This window comes from Haemaphysalis longicornis, unplaced genomic scaffold (assembly GCF_048455015.1).
Source record: "Haemaphysalis longicornis isolate Haplotype H1 unplaced genomic scaffold, Haemaphysalis longicornis Haplotype H1 scaffold_12, whole genome shotgun sequence".
NCBI lineage: Eukaryota > Metazoa > Arthropoda > Arachnida > Ixodida > Ixodidae > Haemaphysalis > Haemaphysalis longicornis.
In genome coordinates this window covers 80701572-80721075 of record NW_027526225.1, presented here as the reverse complement: position 1 = coordinate 80721075, position 19504 = coordinate 80701572, and the positions used below count along the sequence as shown (strand labels likewise).

Genomic DNA, 19504 nt, shown 5'->3' with positions numbered 1-19504 from the left:
AATATCCGTGTGTATGTAGCACTTGACGCTCTACTGAAAAATTCTGGTTATCTGGGTGTTTGAACTGTCACGACGTTTAAAGCACTCTATTCATACGCTTCGCGGCACACAGGCACAAATCGGCATCTAGAATGGACAGTCTTGATCTTACCGCTGACCCGCCGCGGTGGCTCAATGGCTGTGCCGTTGGGCTGCTGAGTCCATTACAAGGACGCGGGTTCGATTCCCGGCCGTGGCGGCCGATTTTTTGATGGAGGCGAAAAACGAAAACGGCCGAATGTTCGAGATTTCGGCGCTCTGAGATACCCAGGTGGTCAAAATGTCGGCGCGTTAAACCCATCAATCGATCCAACCAATCAATCAATCAATCAATCAATCAATCAATCAATCAATCAATCAATCAATCAATCAATCAATCAATCAATCAATCAATCAATCAATCTATCAAACAATCAATCAATCAAACAATCAATCGATCGATCGATTGATTGACCGCCGCCTCGGGTTATAGGAAAAAGTGACCACTGGGAAAAAGAAATGGTCGGAAGAGACTGGTCCTGTAGCAAGCACGCCGACTGATTGATCTTTGGGGAACCAGAAATAAGTTCCCCTTTTTAACCTTTTCCTTTTTCTTTATTTGTCACCATCGCGCATGGACACCTTGCTTGAAATGCGGGTGAATATCTTGAACTGAGTCGTCCCCTCTCACCGAAAAATCAGTCTCCCGTCGCCGCAAATCAGTGGGAATTAGCTCCCCCCCCCCCTTGTATAAACGGTGCAGCGTTGACTGTCTGGTGTACATTGGATAGGGAAACTGCAGATCATTTCAGTGGTAGTCAATATATTCACGTACGAGCTAGACGGCCGCCCAGCGTTTGGTACATTGTCTACGTCGTGTTGCTGTATTGTTGCTGCAGTTATTGGTAAGTACCGCTTGACTAGCTGTGTTACGCTGTGGGAAGCCGTAACAGAGCCATGGCTCCACCCTCTTCTTAAATTGAAGGCGGGATGATTGATTGGAAAATTCGAAATTTCAGATTGTCCCTCCCTCCATATTCCCCCTTCGTTCGTCTGTCTGCCTGTCTGTCTGTGTGTCCGTCCGTCCGTCTGTCTGTCTGTCTGTCTGTCTGTCTGTCTGTCTGTCTGTCTGTCTGTCTGTGTATTTATATGCGTATGGATTGTCGTATTTTGCATGATATCTAATACACACACATACGCACACTCACGCGCATGCGCACACCCACACCCACGTACGCACGTGCGCGCGTGTGTTCGTGTATTGATATTTTTTAAAGGAGATTGTGAAAATAACATTCAAAACCTTCCGCAATGAAATGGACAAAACGTGGACAGCGAGTTTAGTATGTAGAAACGATCTTAACTTCGCTCTGGCACTGTTAAAAAAAAGCGATACGCACTTTCTTGTCGTGGCATACCTAATTGCCGTTGTAAGTAGAAAGCGGAGTTTTTCGTTGCCAGGGTCTTCATTGCCCGTGCCCATTCGTTCAGTGCTTTTTGTTCAGTGCTTTTGTTCATTCTTCGTTTTTCTTCATTGCTTTTTGTTCAGCGTTCATTGCCCGTGTCTCTTGCTCTTGTCCAAGTAAGAATTAACAGAACGATGTCACGCGCTCTGCAGCTAAACGTACTCACTGTCGAGAAATATGAAGCGGATACAATTAAGAATGTAAAGGAGGAAAGAAAAAAAATCAAAGCACGAAAAAGAATTCTGCAAAAGAATCTCCCCGTGCTACAGCCTTACATGGGCTCGGCTCACGGCGAGAAGCACCGTAACCCGCAATCCACGGTTATAAATCAACCCTCGGCTTGCGGGGTCGGCGGATGGGGACCCACACGAAAAGAAAGACGATGCCCTCTTTTGTCTCTTCCGTACCAATACCCTAGAAGTTGTTGTTTTGTTTTTGTTTCTATTTATTTTTATCTTTCTTTTTTTGTCCGCTATATTTGCATGCATATTTTGCTATTTATCTTTGTTCGAACGGCGTATCTGTTGTTCTGGAAGCCATTGCGTCATCGTATATGCGTGCGTGCGGCCATTTACGCGGGAAACAGTGCTATTCGGCCGTCTTCCGTCTGCTTAGCAATTCTGATAAGAAGACGACGACTTTGTTCTCGCGTGAAGCCGGCCGTTCCGTCAACCGCGACTCCTTTTGCGTGGCCAGTTATCAAATGGCCGCTGATTTACGCTATCGCGGGTATAGAAAAAAAAATGAACGACCAGGGGCGGTATTCTCGTGTTTGTCCGTTTTGAAAGCGTCTGTTTTGCGTCCGTTTTATTGTGACGTACTTCCAGTTGTAGGCGGGCTTCGGGTTGACTTTTGCGCAACTGTTCTTGTTAACACATTTTAAAAGACTAAACCTATTTTAAACTCTCTTTTTGTGTTTATTGTTCCGCCAGCGAACCAACAACAAGGCGACGAAAAATCGTCTGCTCCAAATCGTCTGCTCCGAGAAGCCGCGGCCCATAGCTCCTCCGTGCTTGGATGGCGTCACATCCGAGTGTTCGCTTTTAGCCAATCAGGCCTTGCTCAAAACGGGCGCTTTTGAAGCGGACACAAACCGGACAAAACACGAGAATACCGCCCCGAAACGCAGAGTTCTTGTTTTCACAGTGCCGTCGTACCCCGTCGATCACATGGCAGTCAACCGGTCCGCGAATGTGCTCTTCCGCTCCCATTCGGCCTTTTTTTTCTGTTTTAATTTGTTTTAGGGAATAACCCTTTGAGATCCCGTCGATAGTGACGGCGCCACTGCGTGACGTTGCGACTCATTTTGTTGCGCGCGTATCGCTCCAGTCTGCCCGCAATCCATTCCCCCGAAAGTGCGGCCATGCATCTGTAGCCACCATTCGCTCGCTTGGGTGCGTACGTGAACCCACGAAACCTTCAAGTTCGCAATGCCGGCTGTGAGTCAGCTCAAAATGGTGACAATCCGAGTCGTAACCTTTTAACGGATCAACGTCACACTCAATCGTGCGTAGACAGGTCGAGGCAGCCAGTAACTGTACGGAGTGGTTGGAGGTCAGGAGCTCACCAGCTGGCCTTCTTAATAGATGGTGTTTGTGCCAAATGCCCGATTCTAGCTGCTTCTTATTCAGTTTTCGCGCCAAACGTGGAATAGAAAATTCGGTCTTCTTCAAACGGTTTTGTTCCAAACAGATTCGTCCCTTTTCCGTCTTCGTCGGCCGGCGGGTTTCCCGCTTGGGCCGTCTTGGCTCGTCTTGGCTTGCATCGGCCATGTATGTAGAGAAAGCGCCCTCTGCCTCACCGCTCTTCCTCCTCTCCCAAATGAAGACAAATTGCCGGAGAGAAACCGTTCGCTCATGGGGGATTCCTCTGCACTCGCGATGCTGGCGGCAGTAATACTGACGACGTCTCGGTTTGTCTCAGCTTTTGCCCCCTCGAGAAATGCGATGTGCGCGTCCCCGCCACCCGTGAGCTTCTTATAGCCGCCTGGGTATGTATGTCTGTGTTCGCCCAAGTCTGACATCTGTCTCCATCGGGATTCCCCGGTTGTCGGCACTGGGCCCGTTGATGTCTCTCTGCGAGCCGCTTCTTGATGCACCCGCCGTGGTTGCTTAGTGTCTAAAACGTTGTGCTGCCGAGCCCTAGGACGTGGGTTCGATCCTGACCGCTGTGGTTGCTTTTCAGATGGAGGCGAAAAGCGAAAATGTCCGTGTGCGAGATTTTACCGCATGTTAAAAAGACCCCCACGTGGTCAAAATTAATCCACAGCCCTCCACTACGGTGTGCCTCAAAGCCCAGTCTTAAAAACCGAAAAAATTTTCGCGAGTTTATTCGTGTTCATGTGTAGGCGTGTCGTGCGGGGCAGTGTAACGGCAAAAGAAGGTTACCGTATTTATTCGAATATAAGGCGAAGTCTTTTTTTTCCAAAATCCGTAGTCTCAAAGTCATACCCCGCCTTATATTCGAAGCTCAGCATGCAAATAGATGGCGATTTTTTTTACTCTCCGAACTGCACCCTCGTATTGTTATCGGGACCGCCTTATAATAATCGAGTAAATACGGCAACTGCTGGACGTTTTCTAAAGTGTAGTGGAAACGAGCCTGTGGATAACTTTTTTCTGAAAATTAGAAACTAAAGGGACCCTGTAACACTTTCTTCAACTTTTTTTGAAATCTTAAATGCTTGCAAAACGTAGTGCCCAACACACCCAGTACTTAGATTAGGAGGTCGCAAAGTACCTCAGCCAAAAATTGCTGCTCAATGCCCATCAGATAATTTGCAAACTCGCTGAAAAGATTTTTCTCTCTTTCCCGGTCTTGACGTTCATTGACAGCCCGAATTACGTCACTAAGGCCATGTAGCGGCTGTTGGCCAGTTTTCCTTCAGTTGCAGCAATGAACCCATTAGATAGGAACTTTAAAAATAAAACTAGAAAACAAAGCAGAAACGGAAGGCGTATCTCGTGCGACGAGCAAATCACGGAGTGCCGCTCCGTGCTGGCGATAAATATAGCTTTCGCAGTGGTTCCAGGCGCGAAGGAAAGAGGGAAAGCGCTTATGAAGGTGGTGCAAAGTCCCTCTAAGTTAACTTTCCTGGGTGCGGGGACAGCCGTAGTTTTGTATAGTTGTAGAGTTTGTAGCGTATCGCGCAATCTCGCAACGTAAGCAGGATAGTGAAAACGACCGCGATTGGCCCCTTGAAAAACGAATCCCAGGATTGGCTTCTCGTAAAACGAATCCTGGAAATGCAGAAGAGGTTGGGGGACAGTGATATGCTGTTGTAGCAGATCGGGCCGTGTGATTGCGCTACACGGAGTTCTGTACATACCTTCACAGTGTTTTTTAATCCTGAGAAATCTTGTGTGTGTCCTCACTTGTCCACTAACGTGTTTTTTGATAAGGAGCAAAATATTAGCCCCTATATTTAGCTTCAGCGTTCGATTCATCCACGCACAGTAGGGAAATACCGCTACGATTCGCGATTAATGCATTTTTAACCCAACCTAATAAATACTTGTAGCATTTCCTGCTGCGTATACGCTTCGCTTTCTAACACTGGTCCCCTAGACGCCACAAAGTTTTCAGCGATACGAAACGAACGACGGCTGAGCCCGCATCAAGGAAATTTACTTAATTTGTAGCTTTCAAGGGAAAGGTAATTCTGAAAGAGGACGAGGAGGGGTGAGCTTTATTCAGGTGCGAGGCTAAATTCCATTTGCATTAGTTCTTCGTAAGCTGCCTTGGGAGGACTCCCTTGTACGAAGTCTCTGGATTGAAGCAGCCAGGCGGGCCCTGTGGACCAGCTGAGGCTGTCTGGTCGTGTTTCGGCTGTCCAGTATGCCGGTCCACTGCTCGGGGGAACGGAATGGGAGAGGAGTAAGGGCGGGGCATGGGCGCAGGGCCAGAAGGTATTGTCTACGGAATTTTCCACCCGCTGCTAAGCGGACGATACCGAACGTGGCTGGGTTGGCTTTGCAGCTGAGCTTTCAAACGTGCTGACCACCATATTTTACTCAATTCTAATTCTTTTCCAATTCCCTCCCCTCCCAAAAGAAAACAAGAAACAAGGGGGAACAACACTCGCACCAGCAACCTAATAGAATTTAAGGCGCTGTAGGTGGTTGTTACCTGTGCTGAAGTGGGCAGCTTGTCCTTTTCCTCAGATCATCGCGGCGGTACTGTTCTTCGGGGTGAGCGTCTCTGTAGCCGGTCTGTGTATTGGGGACATACTGCATGAATTCGGAAATACAAATACTGCCTCTAGCAGCTGTGGGTGTTAGAGTGTAGGACCTCATCAAACTGCAGTGTTGTGCTCCTGTGCTCTTGTTGTGTTGTGATTTTCATGTATTTTGGTGTTTTATTGATCAAGTAATTGTTTTTTTTTCTGAAATTTACATTTTGGGCGCGTGCTCTTGTTCATTCATGTCTAATTTTCTGTTAACCTGCCACAGCTTGGGTGGTGCGGGTGTTGTTGTTCACTTTTTTAACACAAAAATTTTTATTCCGGGATTCACGAAGATTTCACTTACGTCATATCCGTCACGGAAGTGGCGCCAGTACAACGAAGCAAGCGACCTGTAAAGGGTGCACCCCTGCATACAGGGAGTTCTTGCGGGGAAGCAACCTTTAGTACTTAAAAGTACGTTATACTTCGGGTTGTTCGTTTTCGGGTTTTATATTTTAACACTACAGCGTTTTATGCCGCGATACACCAAGATTTCACTAACGTCATATCCGTCATGGAAATGATGTCAGTACACCTTTGACGAAGCGACCCGCGAGCAGGATGTCGCTCACCAAGCACACCCACAAGACAGCCACCGACCCGCAAATCTTACTCAGCCGCAGATTTCGCTGCCCATTTCACTTTCGTGTTTTACCGATTCCTCTGACGGAGGAATCAAACACAGTTTTTCTTTCTTGTTTTCTTTTGGGAGGGGGGAGGGGACACGGAAAGAAATTGGAATTGAGTAAAATATCGTGGTCAGCGCATGTTTGGAAGCTTAGCTGAAAAGCCTACCCGCGCACGTACGGTATCGTTACCCCTTCGTGTGGGCGATGTGATGAAGAGATAGCAGGGCAAAAGTTGCCAGGACTGGCAACTGCAAGCCAGTCCTGAGCTGCCAGGACTGGCGTGCAGGGAAGGGCCGAGAAAACGTTGGCCCCTTGCTTCCAATTGCGGGACTGCGTTGCCGTAGACTGGACCAGAACACTATTGTTGGTATGTGTCAACGCGTGGTTCTTCGTACGCACGTTTTGTTTTGTTTCGCCGTGTTCTCTCGTGTCCGCTTCATCTTCCATTTTTCGATTTGCCCTTGCATCTCCAGCGTGAGGGAGATGATTCTACGGAATGGTTTGGTTGGGAGCATCAACGGCGTGAACACGATACCTTTCCCGGGGACCGGCCAACCCTTAGAAAGCTTTGTTAGGACTTCGCCCCTTCATCTCCTCCTACTCATCCTTTTTCTCGTCCTTTTTCTCTTCCTCTTCCCGTTTATTCATGTCGCTCCATTTCATCCGGGTCGAGTTTCTTGTCTTCTTTTCCACGTCTCTTCCAACCGTTCTGTCCTTTTTTAGACTCCCTTGAGGGACGACGCTCCCTTGAGGGAGCGTCGTGCCCCTTCAAGGGAAGTCAAGGTAGACGACTATTCAAAAGTTGTACGAGCCCTTTTTACAGCCCTCCGGTCCCACCTTGCTTCCATGACACCAAGCTTCTTCAAAACCATTCTGGAGACCATGCTGAACCTGGAACCTGTCATTTTGGGGTTTACTGCGACGCTCCTACCACAGTTTAATGCCCCTTCGGAGCATCATGGCCTCTAATTCAAGATCCTTTCGGGATGAAGTCAAACGCGCCACCATACTCCAATGGAATGCAAGAGGCCTCAAGCCCCGTTTTTCGGACTTTAAACAGTTTGTGTTTATAAACAATTTCCCCATCATCGTCATTTGCGAACCGAACGCCACGGACGCGTTCAGGCTCTCTGGATATGAAGCATTTGCGTCACCAGCTAGTGATGCTTCTAGTAAAGTTCTCGTGTTCGTCCGACGGGAACTAACATATAACCTCCATTCTGTGGAACCTCATGACAGCAACCAATACATTTGCCTCACAGTGAAGAGGAAAAATGTCTCGTTCACACTCATAGGAGTTTATTTATCTCCTTCAGGTCGCTTCGATTCCAGCAGATTAGACAAAATGATCAGAGACACCCCTGGTCCTTGGGTCCTTATGGGGGACTTTAATGCCCATCATATGCTCTGGGGAAGCCACAGAAATGATCCAAGAGGTCGAAAACTGGTTTCACTGGCGTCCCGTCATGAACTTTGCGGTGTCAACGATGGCAGCCCAACATTTCTTCGCGGTACGACGTATAGTAGCTGTCTGGATTTGGCTTTTGTCTCGAGAAGTCTCATTGACAGTATTCAATGGTTCACAGACATGGAAACCCGTGGAAGTGACCACCTTCCAACATACCTGAGGATCGAGGGCTTTGATGGTTTTCTTCCTGGGAAAACCATTCGACGAATAGACTGGAAGAGGTTTAAATCTCGCATGGAAGATCTCTGCTGCGAAGGGCTCTCCTCGACTTTTGAAAGTGCCGTAACCAGCACTGCGCAAGATTCCATGCGTTCTTTCCGGGTGCATCCCAAGCTTACAGAATTTGACGAAGTGCTAGAACATCTCAGAGCTATTCGTCGTCGTGCAGAACGAAGATACAGGCGCACTAAGTCTATTCATGACCTTCGGGAGGCCCGATGTACACAGAAAAAAATTCAACGTCGCATCGTACAAGTACAAGCACAGCGCTGGAAATCATTCTGCGAGAAACTTGATCCTCGGAAACCTCTATCTAACATCTGGAACACTGTCAGGGGCCTTCGAACAACAACACAGCAACGTCGGCCTTTCAGTGCTTTGGCGCTTCATCAGAAACGCCGAGAGGTCGACGTAGCGGAGGACTTTTGCTTAAGAATCACCAATGGTCCAGCTTCGACCAGCCAAGCGGACATACGCGTCGTCCCCGTATCACGCGACTCCTGCATGGACGTCCCATTTTCAATGGAAGAGCTCGATGCGGCGTTACATCTGTGCCGAAGTAGATCTTCACCAGGACCAGACGGAGTGACGTACGCCGCCCTGCGTCACCTCGGCCAAGAAGCCCGTCACACTCTTTTGTATCGGCTGAACCAGTCATGGCAAGATGGTTTGGTCCCTGAGGATTGGAAGGCTAACCGCCTGGTCCCAGTTCTTAAAGCAGGCAAGTCTCCCCTTGACCCGGCATCATATCGTCCTATAGCCCTTGCAAGCTGCATTGGAAAATTAATGGAAAGGATGGTTTTAGGTCGTTTGGAATGGTACCTTGAGCACCGTAAAATTTACCCCCATGCTATGGCTGGATTCCGACGCGGACGTTCATCCATCGACAACGTAATTGACCTTGTCACATCGGTACAGCACAACAAATCACTCAAACGTTTGACAGCCGCTTTGTTTCTAGACATAAAAGGAGCGTACGATAACGTAATACATGACGCCGTTCTGGGCGGCCTACAAGATGCAGGAGTCGGTGGACGGACATTTAGATGGGTCCAAAGCTTCCTATCAGGAACATATTTTTTCGTTGAGACTTCAGATGGCCCAACATCACAGCACTTTGTTTCTCGTGGAGTCCCGCAAGGAAGTGTGCTTAGCCCTACATTGTTTAACCTCACGTTGATAGGACTCACCACCGCACTACCAACCAACGTCCAGCTCTCCATCTATGCTGATGACATCTGCATTTGGGCATCAGGAGTTTCACGCCCTCAGATTCGGGCCCGACTTCAGAAAGCCGCAACGCTAACGTCTTTGTTCCTGCGTCGAAAAGGGCTGGAAATATCTCCGGAGAAATGTGCACTGGTTGCTTTCACCCGCAAAAAAATGTCGCAGTATAAGATTTCTTTAAATGGACAACATATTCCTTGCGTCAAAAGTCACCGTTTTCTGGGAGTTATCGTGGACCGGGATTTATCATGGACTCCTCAAGTTTCATACCTGAAAAAAAGGCTAACTGCAGTGGTCCAGCTATTCAAGTTTCTGGCCGGAAAGACGTGGGGTGTCTCCGTGCACTCAATGTTACGCCTGTACGATGCCCTGTTTCTCGGTGTTTTGCGTTACAGCCTGCCTGTATTAACCAACACATGTAAAACCAACCTACAGGCAATTCAGGCCATACAGGCCCAGGGTCTTCGTACATGTCTCGGTCTCCCGCGTTGCGCCTCAACTGTGGCCACAATTTGCGTCGCAAGGGATCACCCGATCACAACCCACATGACAGTGGAGACACTGAGGGCACACATTAGGCAACTCACCCGGTTGCCCCATCACCACCTTGCATCCCTGCCTTCAACACGACCGCAAGCATCTTTTTGTAAGGTGGTTGCCGCTCACAGTGGGAGCTTGCCATCGAGCTATACACCTCCGTCTCGGCCCTCGTCGCCACTTTGGTGCCTGTCACAGCCACAACTGCACTTAAACATCCCGGGAATAAAAAAGAAAGCGGACCTTCCACCTAGCGGTCTTCAACAGCTATCCCTACTCTTTCTACATGAGGCATATAGAGACCGGGTCCATGTCTACACGGATGGGTCGGTCACCACGTCCAGTTCTGCCGGCGCTGTTTTGATACCACAGAAGTCGACCGAAATTTATTTTAAGCTTTCAAACTCGACGACGTCAACCGCTTCTGAATTGGCAGCTATTCGGGAGGCCCTTCTATTCATCCAGCAGGAATCGCCAGAAAAATGGGTTGTGCTATGCGACTCGAGGTCCGGTCTTCAATGCATCGAATCTACCCTCCGCCGCGGCCCATACGAACAACTTGTGGCTGAAATCCGGTGCTTATATGACACATTAGTCAGGCATAGACATGATATCGTTTTCCAGTGGCTCCCAAGCCACTGCGGCATTACTGGGAACGAACAGGCGGATAGAGCGGCTCATGGCGCCCACACAAGTGCAAGATTGACCCGCGTCCCTCTATCACGCACTGATGCTGCAAGGTCGCTGCGGTCCATTGCCCGGGAAATCACTCTCGCTAAGTGGAATACACCCGAGTTCTCCAACGCTCGTCTTTACTCGCTCGACCCAGATTTGCAGCGCCACCTACCTAATAACGTGCCACGCTCGGACGTCACCTTACTTTGTCGCCTGTGGCTAGGTGTTGCCTTCACCGGTGCTTACTCCTACACCATTGGAATGGCCAACAGCCCTGCTTGTGATGCGTGCGCCACCGACGAGACGATTGAACACCTTCTGTGCCATTGTGACCGCTTCATAACGCCGAGGCAACAGCTCTCCACCACACTTCGCCGACTCGACGACCTCCCCTTTACGGCGCAGACAATTTTGTGCCATAGGCGCTGTCCGACACAGGCCGAAAAGGCTATAAAAGCCCTACTGCTCTTTTTGAAAGACACGGGCCTGTCTGTACGATTGTAGGGACATTACTATAGTGCAGTGCCCTTAGTTCACCCATTTTATCAGTGGACCGTATTAGTTTTGTGCATTTTCTGGTTGTGTGCGTTGTTTGTACCGCCTTTCTAGTTGCCTGGTCACGCCTTGTGTTTTTTCTTTCTTTTCTTTCTCTCATTTTCTCCTTTAATATGTACCGCTGTCCTTTCTTTCCCTTTCATTTCCCGTATCCCCTCCCCCCTGAGTAGGGTAGCCAACCGGACAGTATTCTGGTTAACCTCCCTGCCTTTCCTGTACTATTCCTTCCTTCCTTCCTTCCCTTGTTTTACGTCTTCCTTTTTTCCCCTCGTTGATTCTTGGCCCACGAACGACCTAAGACTCTGAGATGTCTCTTGTGAGGTCGATATATCTCCCAGGCAGAGTGCTGTCTCTTTTCTGCCCTTTTTTGCCTCGTAAAGTATTATCCGTTGAGTATAATATGCAGTGCATGTTGTATGCTTTCCTTTTAACATTTCCTTTTGTGTGCCTTAATTTCCTCGGTGGTTTATCGCTTGTGCGTCCTGGCCGCTTCCACGCCTTGGCCTGCAGCATCTCTGGAGCCCGAGCAACGCTTTTGTTATAGGACAGCGCCCTCCCTTTGTGCGCACGACTGCCGATGCAAACTGGACAGGTGTTGTTTTCGCGGTGTCGAGCTCCGCGGAATCGGAGAACTGTTGCTGTCGCCTTCCGTGCACTCCCTTATGCCGGTTTCGGCGCATCTGCGCTCTCCCCGAGCTCTTCCTTGTCTTTATTTGCCCGTTGCGTCCAAGTCACGCTTCCGTAGTCACAATGTGCGGCTCGGAACCGTGTGTATCGACAGTGCGCCGTGCGGCGTCGTGCTTTTCGGCCGCAGCAGTCCGACACAAAAGCGATCAGCAAGCATGTCACAGAACACTTGCACAGCTTGACTGATTTGATTGATTGATTGCTCGATTGATTGATTGATTGATTGATTGATTGATTGATTGATTGATTGATTGATTGATTGATTGATTGATTGATTGATTGATTGATTGATTGATTGATTGATTGATTGATTGATTGATTGATTGATTGATTGATTTAATTTAACGCGCCGACGCTACGCTGGTGAGGAGGCACGCCGTAGTGGAAGGCTCCAGATTAATTTTGACCACTTGCGGGGGATCTTTAACGGGCGCGAAAATCTCGAACACACGGGCGTTTTCGCTTTTCGCCTCCATCAGAAATCGAACCAGCGTCCTCTGGCTCAGCAGCACAATTAGTCACTGAGCCACCGCGGGCAGTTACTTGCAGAGATATCCCGTCTGCCGAATTTGCCCCATCACTGGAGAAAACATCTCGTGGCCTTTCTATTACATTGTCAAACTGTGCCATTGAGTACAACCGAACGCCGTACTTTGAATTGACATCATAAGGTGCCTTGGTTAGCTGGTAGGTGTTGTGTATTTCGCTATTGTGAACAAAGAAAAGGAAGCGAGACGTTTGCTTCTTGAAGGGCTCGGGTTCCGCGCGCTCTGCTGTTCATTTGTGTGACCGTATCTTGTTTTAGGGGCGAAGCCCCTTAGGGGCTCGGGCTGTCGGCGTATCATGTAGTCACGGTACTAAAACACCTGGAAACTAGTTTTCCTGCACCTGGCGCTAGAACGTAACGCGTACTAAAAGAACACACTGTAACACTCGTTTTCGGACGCCTCGCGCTAGAACGTTTCATCTTATCAGGTTGCTTGCAGGAAAAACAACAACTTGTTATCAACAACACCGCTTTATTTAATCGACCAGATTTAGGGGAAATCCCCAAGGTGGAGTAAGTTTCTGTGAAGGGAAGTTTGACATCCACCTAAATGCAGCCATACGGCTGCATGTCTGCACGGCTGCATGCAGCCATAGGTGGATGTCAAACTTTCCTTCACCGCTTTATTTAGCTGATCTAACTAACCGACATTAGCGCGGGACGCGAAAACCCTTTCTCTACCCCAGTGCATTCTCCCAGCTTCCAAAAGCCATGCACATGCGCTGCTGTTTGTAATGTCAGAAATGAACAACGGCGCATACGCTCAGCCTCCGGGTAAACAGGTTTCGACACCGTCCTCCACCCCGCCAGGAGAGGCTGCCCCAGCCCATGAATCATTCAGATGCCGTCACAGCCATTCCCCCCTGCCCTTGGGAGCTCCTCACCCCTCTAAGAACGATGAAGACGACGTGGCGTTTCCGCGGTCGTCGCCACAGTCGTCGGCGCCTTGGCGGCGGCGGCGGCGTCTTTCCGCGAGACTGTTCTTGAGAACGCTTAAATCAGTTATCCTCCCGGGCCAGGGTTGATCCGAGAACCCGCGGTGGCGCTGCAGAACTCTCCTACCACCATCGTTCCCTCCTTTGGGACGCAGCTGCTACGTTAATTTGCAAGGGAGCTCCCTCGATCGGGGCTGTATCGGGTAAACGTGTGACTGGAATTCGGACCAAGGCTTAAATCGTGATACCCGCCTCTTCATTTATTCCCTTATCCTCTTCTCAATGCCCAGCTCTGTTTCGTGGACTCCTTTATATTGTCACGTGCCAGTCTGTGGGATGAGAGCATTATTAAGTAGGACAGACATGCTAATCCCCCGCGTTGGTACGTGCCGTGTGATGGGCACAGCAGAGGACGACGAAGGAGCGCGTTAGCTAGCGGCTCGTGTGCTCGGTTCTTGGTCGCTATATTGCTAGCCACCAACTGGTGCTCTCTGTATGTTTCCCCCAAATTAGGCACCTCGCCTAATAAATACTTTGCCCCTGCGTCTTCGTGAAGACAACTTTCCTGTGTCCCTGTTTGACAGGACGCAACAATATGCGAACGTGCAAAGTTGTTTTCTATACTTGTGTCGCCATGACCGGCCTTGTCACGCCATTGATTAGCAGGTTCGAATCCCCCAAGCCGGCTGTTTTTATCGTGGAGGTGAAAAACAAAACGCCTGTGTGTCGAGGTTATCGGCGCGCGTTTGAAGATATCCAGGTGGTCAAAATTAATCCACAAGGCTCCACTACGGTGCGCGTGATAGCCTAGCTTTTTCGCGTAAAACCTTCAAATTTTGAAATTAACACTGTTCCATTAGTGATAAGTGACACGTGAAAGAGCGGACTTGTGGTCTTCGTACTGAACCGTAGCCGCAAACGTACACGTCTTACTCGTTTAGGAGCCGTGGTGCGTCATTGCGCTTACCACGTTCGCCTGGAGGGAGTATGGTCATCCCGCCTATACGCGGCATCCCGTTTATATATGGCATCCCGCTTAAATGCGGCATCCTGTTCATGTACGGGGTGGAGTCGCATACAAAGGTTCCGACCGCGGCTTTTAGGGGCGAAGCACCTATAAGACTTCGCTTTGTCCGTGGCTTGTCCCTTGGCGTCCGTGTACACAGTGTTGCGCATGCGCGAGAAACATTGGATTGCATTGGATTCGATTGGGTTGGGTTAAATGGAATTGTATCGGATTGGACTGGATTGGAATTGTATATACTCTACACACGCGTTGTCACTCATTTACATGCGCGGGTGGGCAATGCCACGGGTGATAAACGGTAAGAACGATCCCCAGTGCTTCGCCCGCTCGTCATGGTTCACTTCGTGGAGATGCGTGAATTTTTTAATCGGTTGCTTCTCCTGCACATTCAGCGTTTAAAAAATCGTTTTTTTCGAGTTTATGAGGTCACTGCGTTTTATCTTGGGGCATTTATTTTCGTTTTAGTCCAAACTCGTACGTCGTCGCAGCCGTACGACGTTTTTTTTTTGGTTCTTGCCCCTCGCTAGTTCTGTTACAGAAGTAACGACGACAGGAAGGTCGCCCCCGTTCTCAAACTTCCCGCCAAATGTCCACCTTTTCAGAGAGCGATGCTTCCTGCAGCCGTTACCAGGTGGCAGCATCATCGAAGTGTGCTGGGCGCCATCTACCCACGAAGTTTGGTAACACACGGCTCGCTTCCAGCGTTCATAAACGCGGGATGAAAGGAAAGCGGGTGGGGAAGCGCAGGTTAGGGAGTAGCTGGAGTGAGGGTGCAGTTTGAACGCAGCCTAAGTGTGAGCGCATGGCGCCGCGGGAGTTCTTCCCTCGACCCTCGTGACTAAAACGTTCGTCCTCCTCCACCTCCGTTTTTCTAGGTCTCCGTGGTACTGCACCCGTCAAGAACGTCGCACTCTCAGCTGAACATCAGTGTGGATGCGAGTGCTACATACTTGTGCCGTGTGACGAACTTTGTCGGGGAGTACCGCCGCGAAGAGAGCGACGCCACAAAGTTCATGGTCAGGGTCAAGCGCTCGCCGTCCGGTAAGTCGTCAAACGCATTACTCTGCCGTTGTCTTTTCTTTGCTGTGGGAATGTTACGTGGTTCCCGTGTTCTTCCGTGGGTCTCTTTCGGAATGCAGCCGGATTTACTCATTCCTGCATCCCGCATCAAGGGTCGGATGCGACGGATTGACGTGCGATGTTTCGGCGTCAAGTGTCGATTCGTAGAGCCCAGAATAGCGGCGCAGCTTTGCTCGTTCCTCTGGAACGCGCTGGAAGCTGGGAACCGGTTTTGTACGAAATTTATTCAGTGCGCTCTGGAGAATGCCTAGTTAATCTAATCGCACCGGGTAGCTTTGTCCCAACGGCGCTGCCGGTTGTGTTGTGGAGTTTCCCGGTCACGGCCGCCTCTACTTCACAATGCATGCGTACGTAGTAAGTGCGGACGTATACGGTGCGGAAGTTGGCCCGTCTGTCGCTTTTACGGTGTTGTACAAAAGGTAAAGGCATCCTTCTCGACTCGTGGATTGACTACTAACTCGGGGATACGGGCACTAATTGTCTTCGATCTTCTCCGCAAGGCGTGGGGTACCTAAGAAATGTCGGATATTTTTTTTTTTTCATCACGTGGGAGGAATGCGGATGACAGTTGCCTAACGACCGGGACGCTTTGGGTGGAAGTTAATTTGTGCGAACGGTAAGGGATCATACCGGCGGCTGCGCAAGTTAGTGTAAGCTCCATGGAATACGTTCAGCGCCGTGTTTGTGTGTTTTCTTTGTCTAGGTCTTCGTTTTTCTTTGCGCTTAATTTTGTTAAAACGAAAGATACGGGAACAAAAAATGGGATTATGGGTTCATTTCTAGAAAAAAAAAATATTCAATTTATTAACATTTCTCGTGCGCTGGCGCGTGTTTCGGAGGTGCGCATTTATTTTTTCGAATAAATCGGGTTCTCTTTGCTGTAAAGTATCAGTGTTGTTTATTGCAACGCTGGGGAGGCACTTTATACATAAGTTTGGCTCGTGCGAAAAATAGGCGGGGAAGTTATTCTTACGTATTCTTTTTTCCGTTCCCGCATTTTGTTTTTCGCTAAAAATATGTGTAAGGTATCACAAAACCAATTCCGGAGTTCTGTTCTATGTTGTGAAGAGAATCTTAGTTACTTCGTTTCGGTAAATACCCGGAACAAGTTATCTTATTCATGCCAGGCGCCCGCTCTCCTTATTTGGAAGCGTAGTGTTCACTTGGTAGTTTGATCTGCTAATACGGGGCTAGAAAACCATATTCTGCGTCTAATCAACCACACCTTTTTAGTAATGTTCGTTTTCCTTCCGTCTTATCATGGTAACTCAAAGCTGTGGTTCAGCACTTTAGTCCGATAGTGTTTTTGAGCCGGGCATTTCATATGAAGTGTGCTTCGCATCTGAGGACAGTGTTAATCAAAGATTGAAGATAATCGCTCATTCTCGCTGTTATAGGTCTGCTGCGGTAGGCTGCAGTACCTTACCACCGTCACCGAATGTTTGATTCGCTGTCGGAATGAGCGCTGCGGTACGGTAGATTGAACGTCAACGCACCTTGAACGCATGGAGGATGTTATCCAGACAAGTGACATCGCGTGAATGCAGATAACTCGATCTTCACTTGCCTATGGCCATGTCAAATCTGTCGCGTGCTCGCGCGATGTTGGGCCACTGCTGTTAGATTGTTTTGCGCGTAGTAGCAGTTGCCGCTGCCGTGTAACGGTCGAACAAAATTAGCCGATAACAAGACTGGCTGCTACTAGTGTCCCTAGATAAGGTATCAGAGTACCGCCACTGAGGCGTGCAAGTCAGCAACGGCGGCCATTTTGGCGTTTATCAGTGTTGCGAGACTGCCGCTTCTACGGCCTCGCCGCTAGCTTCGACCGGGTCGTCTGTCAACACCACTGCCGAAAATGCAGCATAACGGCGTCTTCGGACGGCCTTCTGCTGCTGAAATGCCATTACACCCTTTATCTTTGATTCGCGTTCGGAACGAAGTCAGCTGCGCGCAGCTGCAGAGCTGGGAGGACAAGCTAAGCCTACCAGAGTTGACCGACTAAAAGGCAGAATAAACAACAAAATGGCGGCACCCATTAACCGTCGCAGTGTAACCAAATGTCATGTGATGCGAACTGACCATTGCCATTGGTCAGTTCGCATCAACGTAACAATAGGAGAAAAGAGTGTGTCGATACGATACTACCCTTATCTAGTGACACTTGCTGCAACCAATAGGCCAGAAAAGCGGATTCCAGATCGTTGGGACGACTCCTTTCCGGCGTTAGGTTCTTTTTTTTATTGTTATTACTTCGCGTTGGTTGCCATTAGAAATGTTTCTTTCTTTTCTTATACTTGCGCGGTTTCATGTTTGCCTTGTACGCAGCTTAAAATTTGAACGCGTCATATTGTACATCACTTTTTTTTTTTTTGGGGGGGGGGGGGGGGGTAGAAGGTAGTCGGGCTGTTCGTGGAGTTTTTTTTTTCTTGCCTCTTTCATCTTAAAGGACGGAACATAAAGGAATTATTATTATTAAATAGCGAATGAAGCATATCCCAACGCAGGGCTGATCCAAGCTAAACGAGGCGAACTCAGATAGTGATGCCAGGAAGGAAGACAGTACCCTAGATCGATATGCAGCCGACGTTAATTCATTGTTTTGGAAACGCTCGGCGGAGTTTTCATGTACGCAACAAGCACGAGCTTGTTATGCGTGGCAGGCGCCACGATCCGAAGGGAAGAAGTCGGGAATTTTATGCTGCAATGCATGTGAGATATATTAGTTAAATTTTCAATGGCAGTGTTTATGGAAGAGATACGATGCCTCCATTACGCTCTTCTGGTCTGGTAGTCACGTGTTCGGGACAACGCAAATATAAGTACACAATCGATTTTCTGTTAGAACCGAATCAATCCCTCCGAGGTAGCCCAAAAGTCTTGTAGGAAAAATAAGTATAATCTAAGCGCGGCGGCGGAATAAGATAATTTCCCTGGGGGCTTGTGGTTTCACTTTGTCTCGTCTTAAGGACGGGATTTTTAAGCAGACTTGCTGTCTTTACTATAGTGTGGGAAAAACACCGGCCATGATGTTTGTGGAACAGAAAAAATGGTAGATGTGGACTGCTCAGCTGCCACGGAAATTGAAAATTTGAAGCGAAATTCCGTCACGGTAAGTTGGTACGCGTTCTGTAACCCGAATATGTTACTGGAATCATGATTTTCGTAATACGTGAGGTTGCGTTCTGAAAAAAAAAACTGGTTTGTTGGACGTAATCGCCGCCGCAATCCGCCGCGTTATACTTTTCCAACATTACAGCAATTTGCACTGGACCCCAACACGCTTATGTAGAGGTGTTTACCAAGAGTTTGTCGAATTCTAACAGCCTTACCGTCTCCTCGCTTTCTTACTCGCTGAACACAAAACGTCCCCCCTCTCGCTTTCTCTTTTTCAGCATGTCTAAGTTAAAATGAGGTGGAGGGGACAGTCAAGACGCGAGTGAGTGGTGTGACAAGGAATGTCCTCCGAATGCGTACGGCAATTAAGCCGCAGTACAGTCTATTCACTACTAAATTATGTAGACTCTCGTTAGGGCGAACTAAGTTATGGCGAATCTCAAAACATTTTTGCCCTCTTCTGACATACACGATGCACTAAACAACAAAATTCTAATAATGCGAACAAATATTCACGGTCCCTTTGAGTACGTGTGAACGGGAGTTTACTGTTGTTTGAAAACGTTACAATCAGGTTTACTGTTTTACCTTCAAGATATGTGCAGTCACTTATATCGTCCAGTAAAAAAAAATAAATAAAATCCTCCGTCGCAAGACCCCGCGCGAGGGACACGTGTAAATGCAGAGCATAGTGGGGTTCCGTGGTGTTGTTGTTGGTTCTGTGTCGGTTTTGTGGCGCAGTGGGAAGAGCAGCATGTACCTCGCGTTCCGCCCACAGGTAGTGAATGCGTTGTATCAGCAGCTTCTTGACGTAGTTTGAATGAGTCAAGGATATAAGGCGCGTTCGTAACCTGCCATTCTGTGTCGGCTTTGTGGCGCAGTGGGTAGAGCACCATGTACCTTGCGTTCCGTCCGCAGAGTCGTGGGATCGAAACCTGGCGCCGAATAGTATTTTTTTTTATATATAGTGTAGGGGGAGGGGTGCGGACTACGGACGTCAACGCGGGTGACATCGTGAGTTACTGAAATGCTCTGCATTTAAAAAAAAATAGTGAAGCTTTTTCGGACAGCCTTACCGATGCGGTGTATTCTTTT

General features: G+C 48.7%; 1 protein-coding gene across 1 annotated transcript in view; it reads left to right on the top strand.

Annotated features, from left to right (window-relative positions):
- The window catches only part of LOC144162859 (muscle, skeletal receptor tyrosine protein kinase-like), a gene marked incomplete in the record, with an annotated part of 645867 nt that overhangs the window by 438617 nt on the left and 187746 nt on the right, over positions 1–19504 (top strand). The window contains 1 exon segment of the mRNA XM_077693565.1: positions 15091–15256. Within this exon segment, the coding sequence (XP_077549691.1) occupies positions 15091–15256 (166 nt within the window).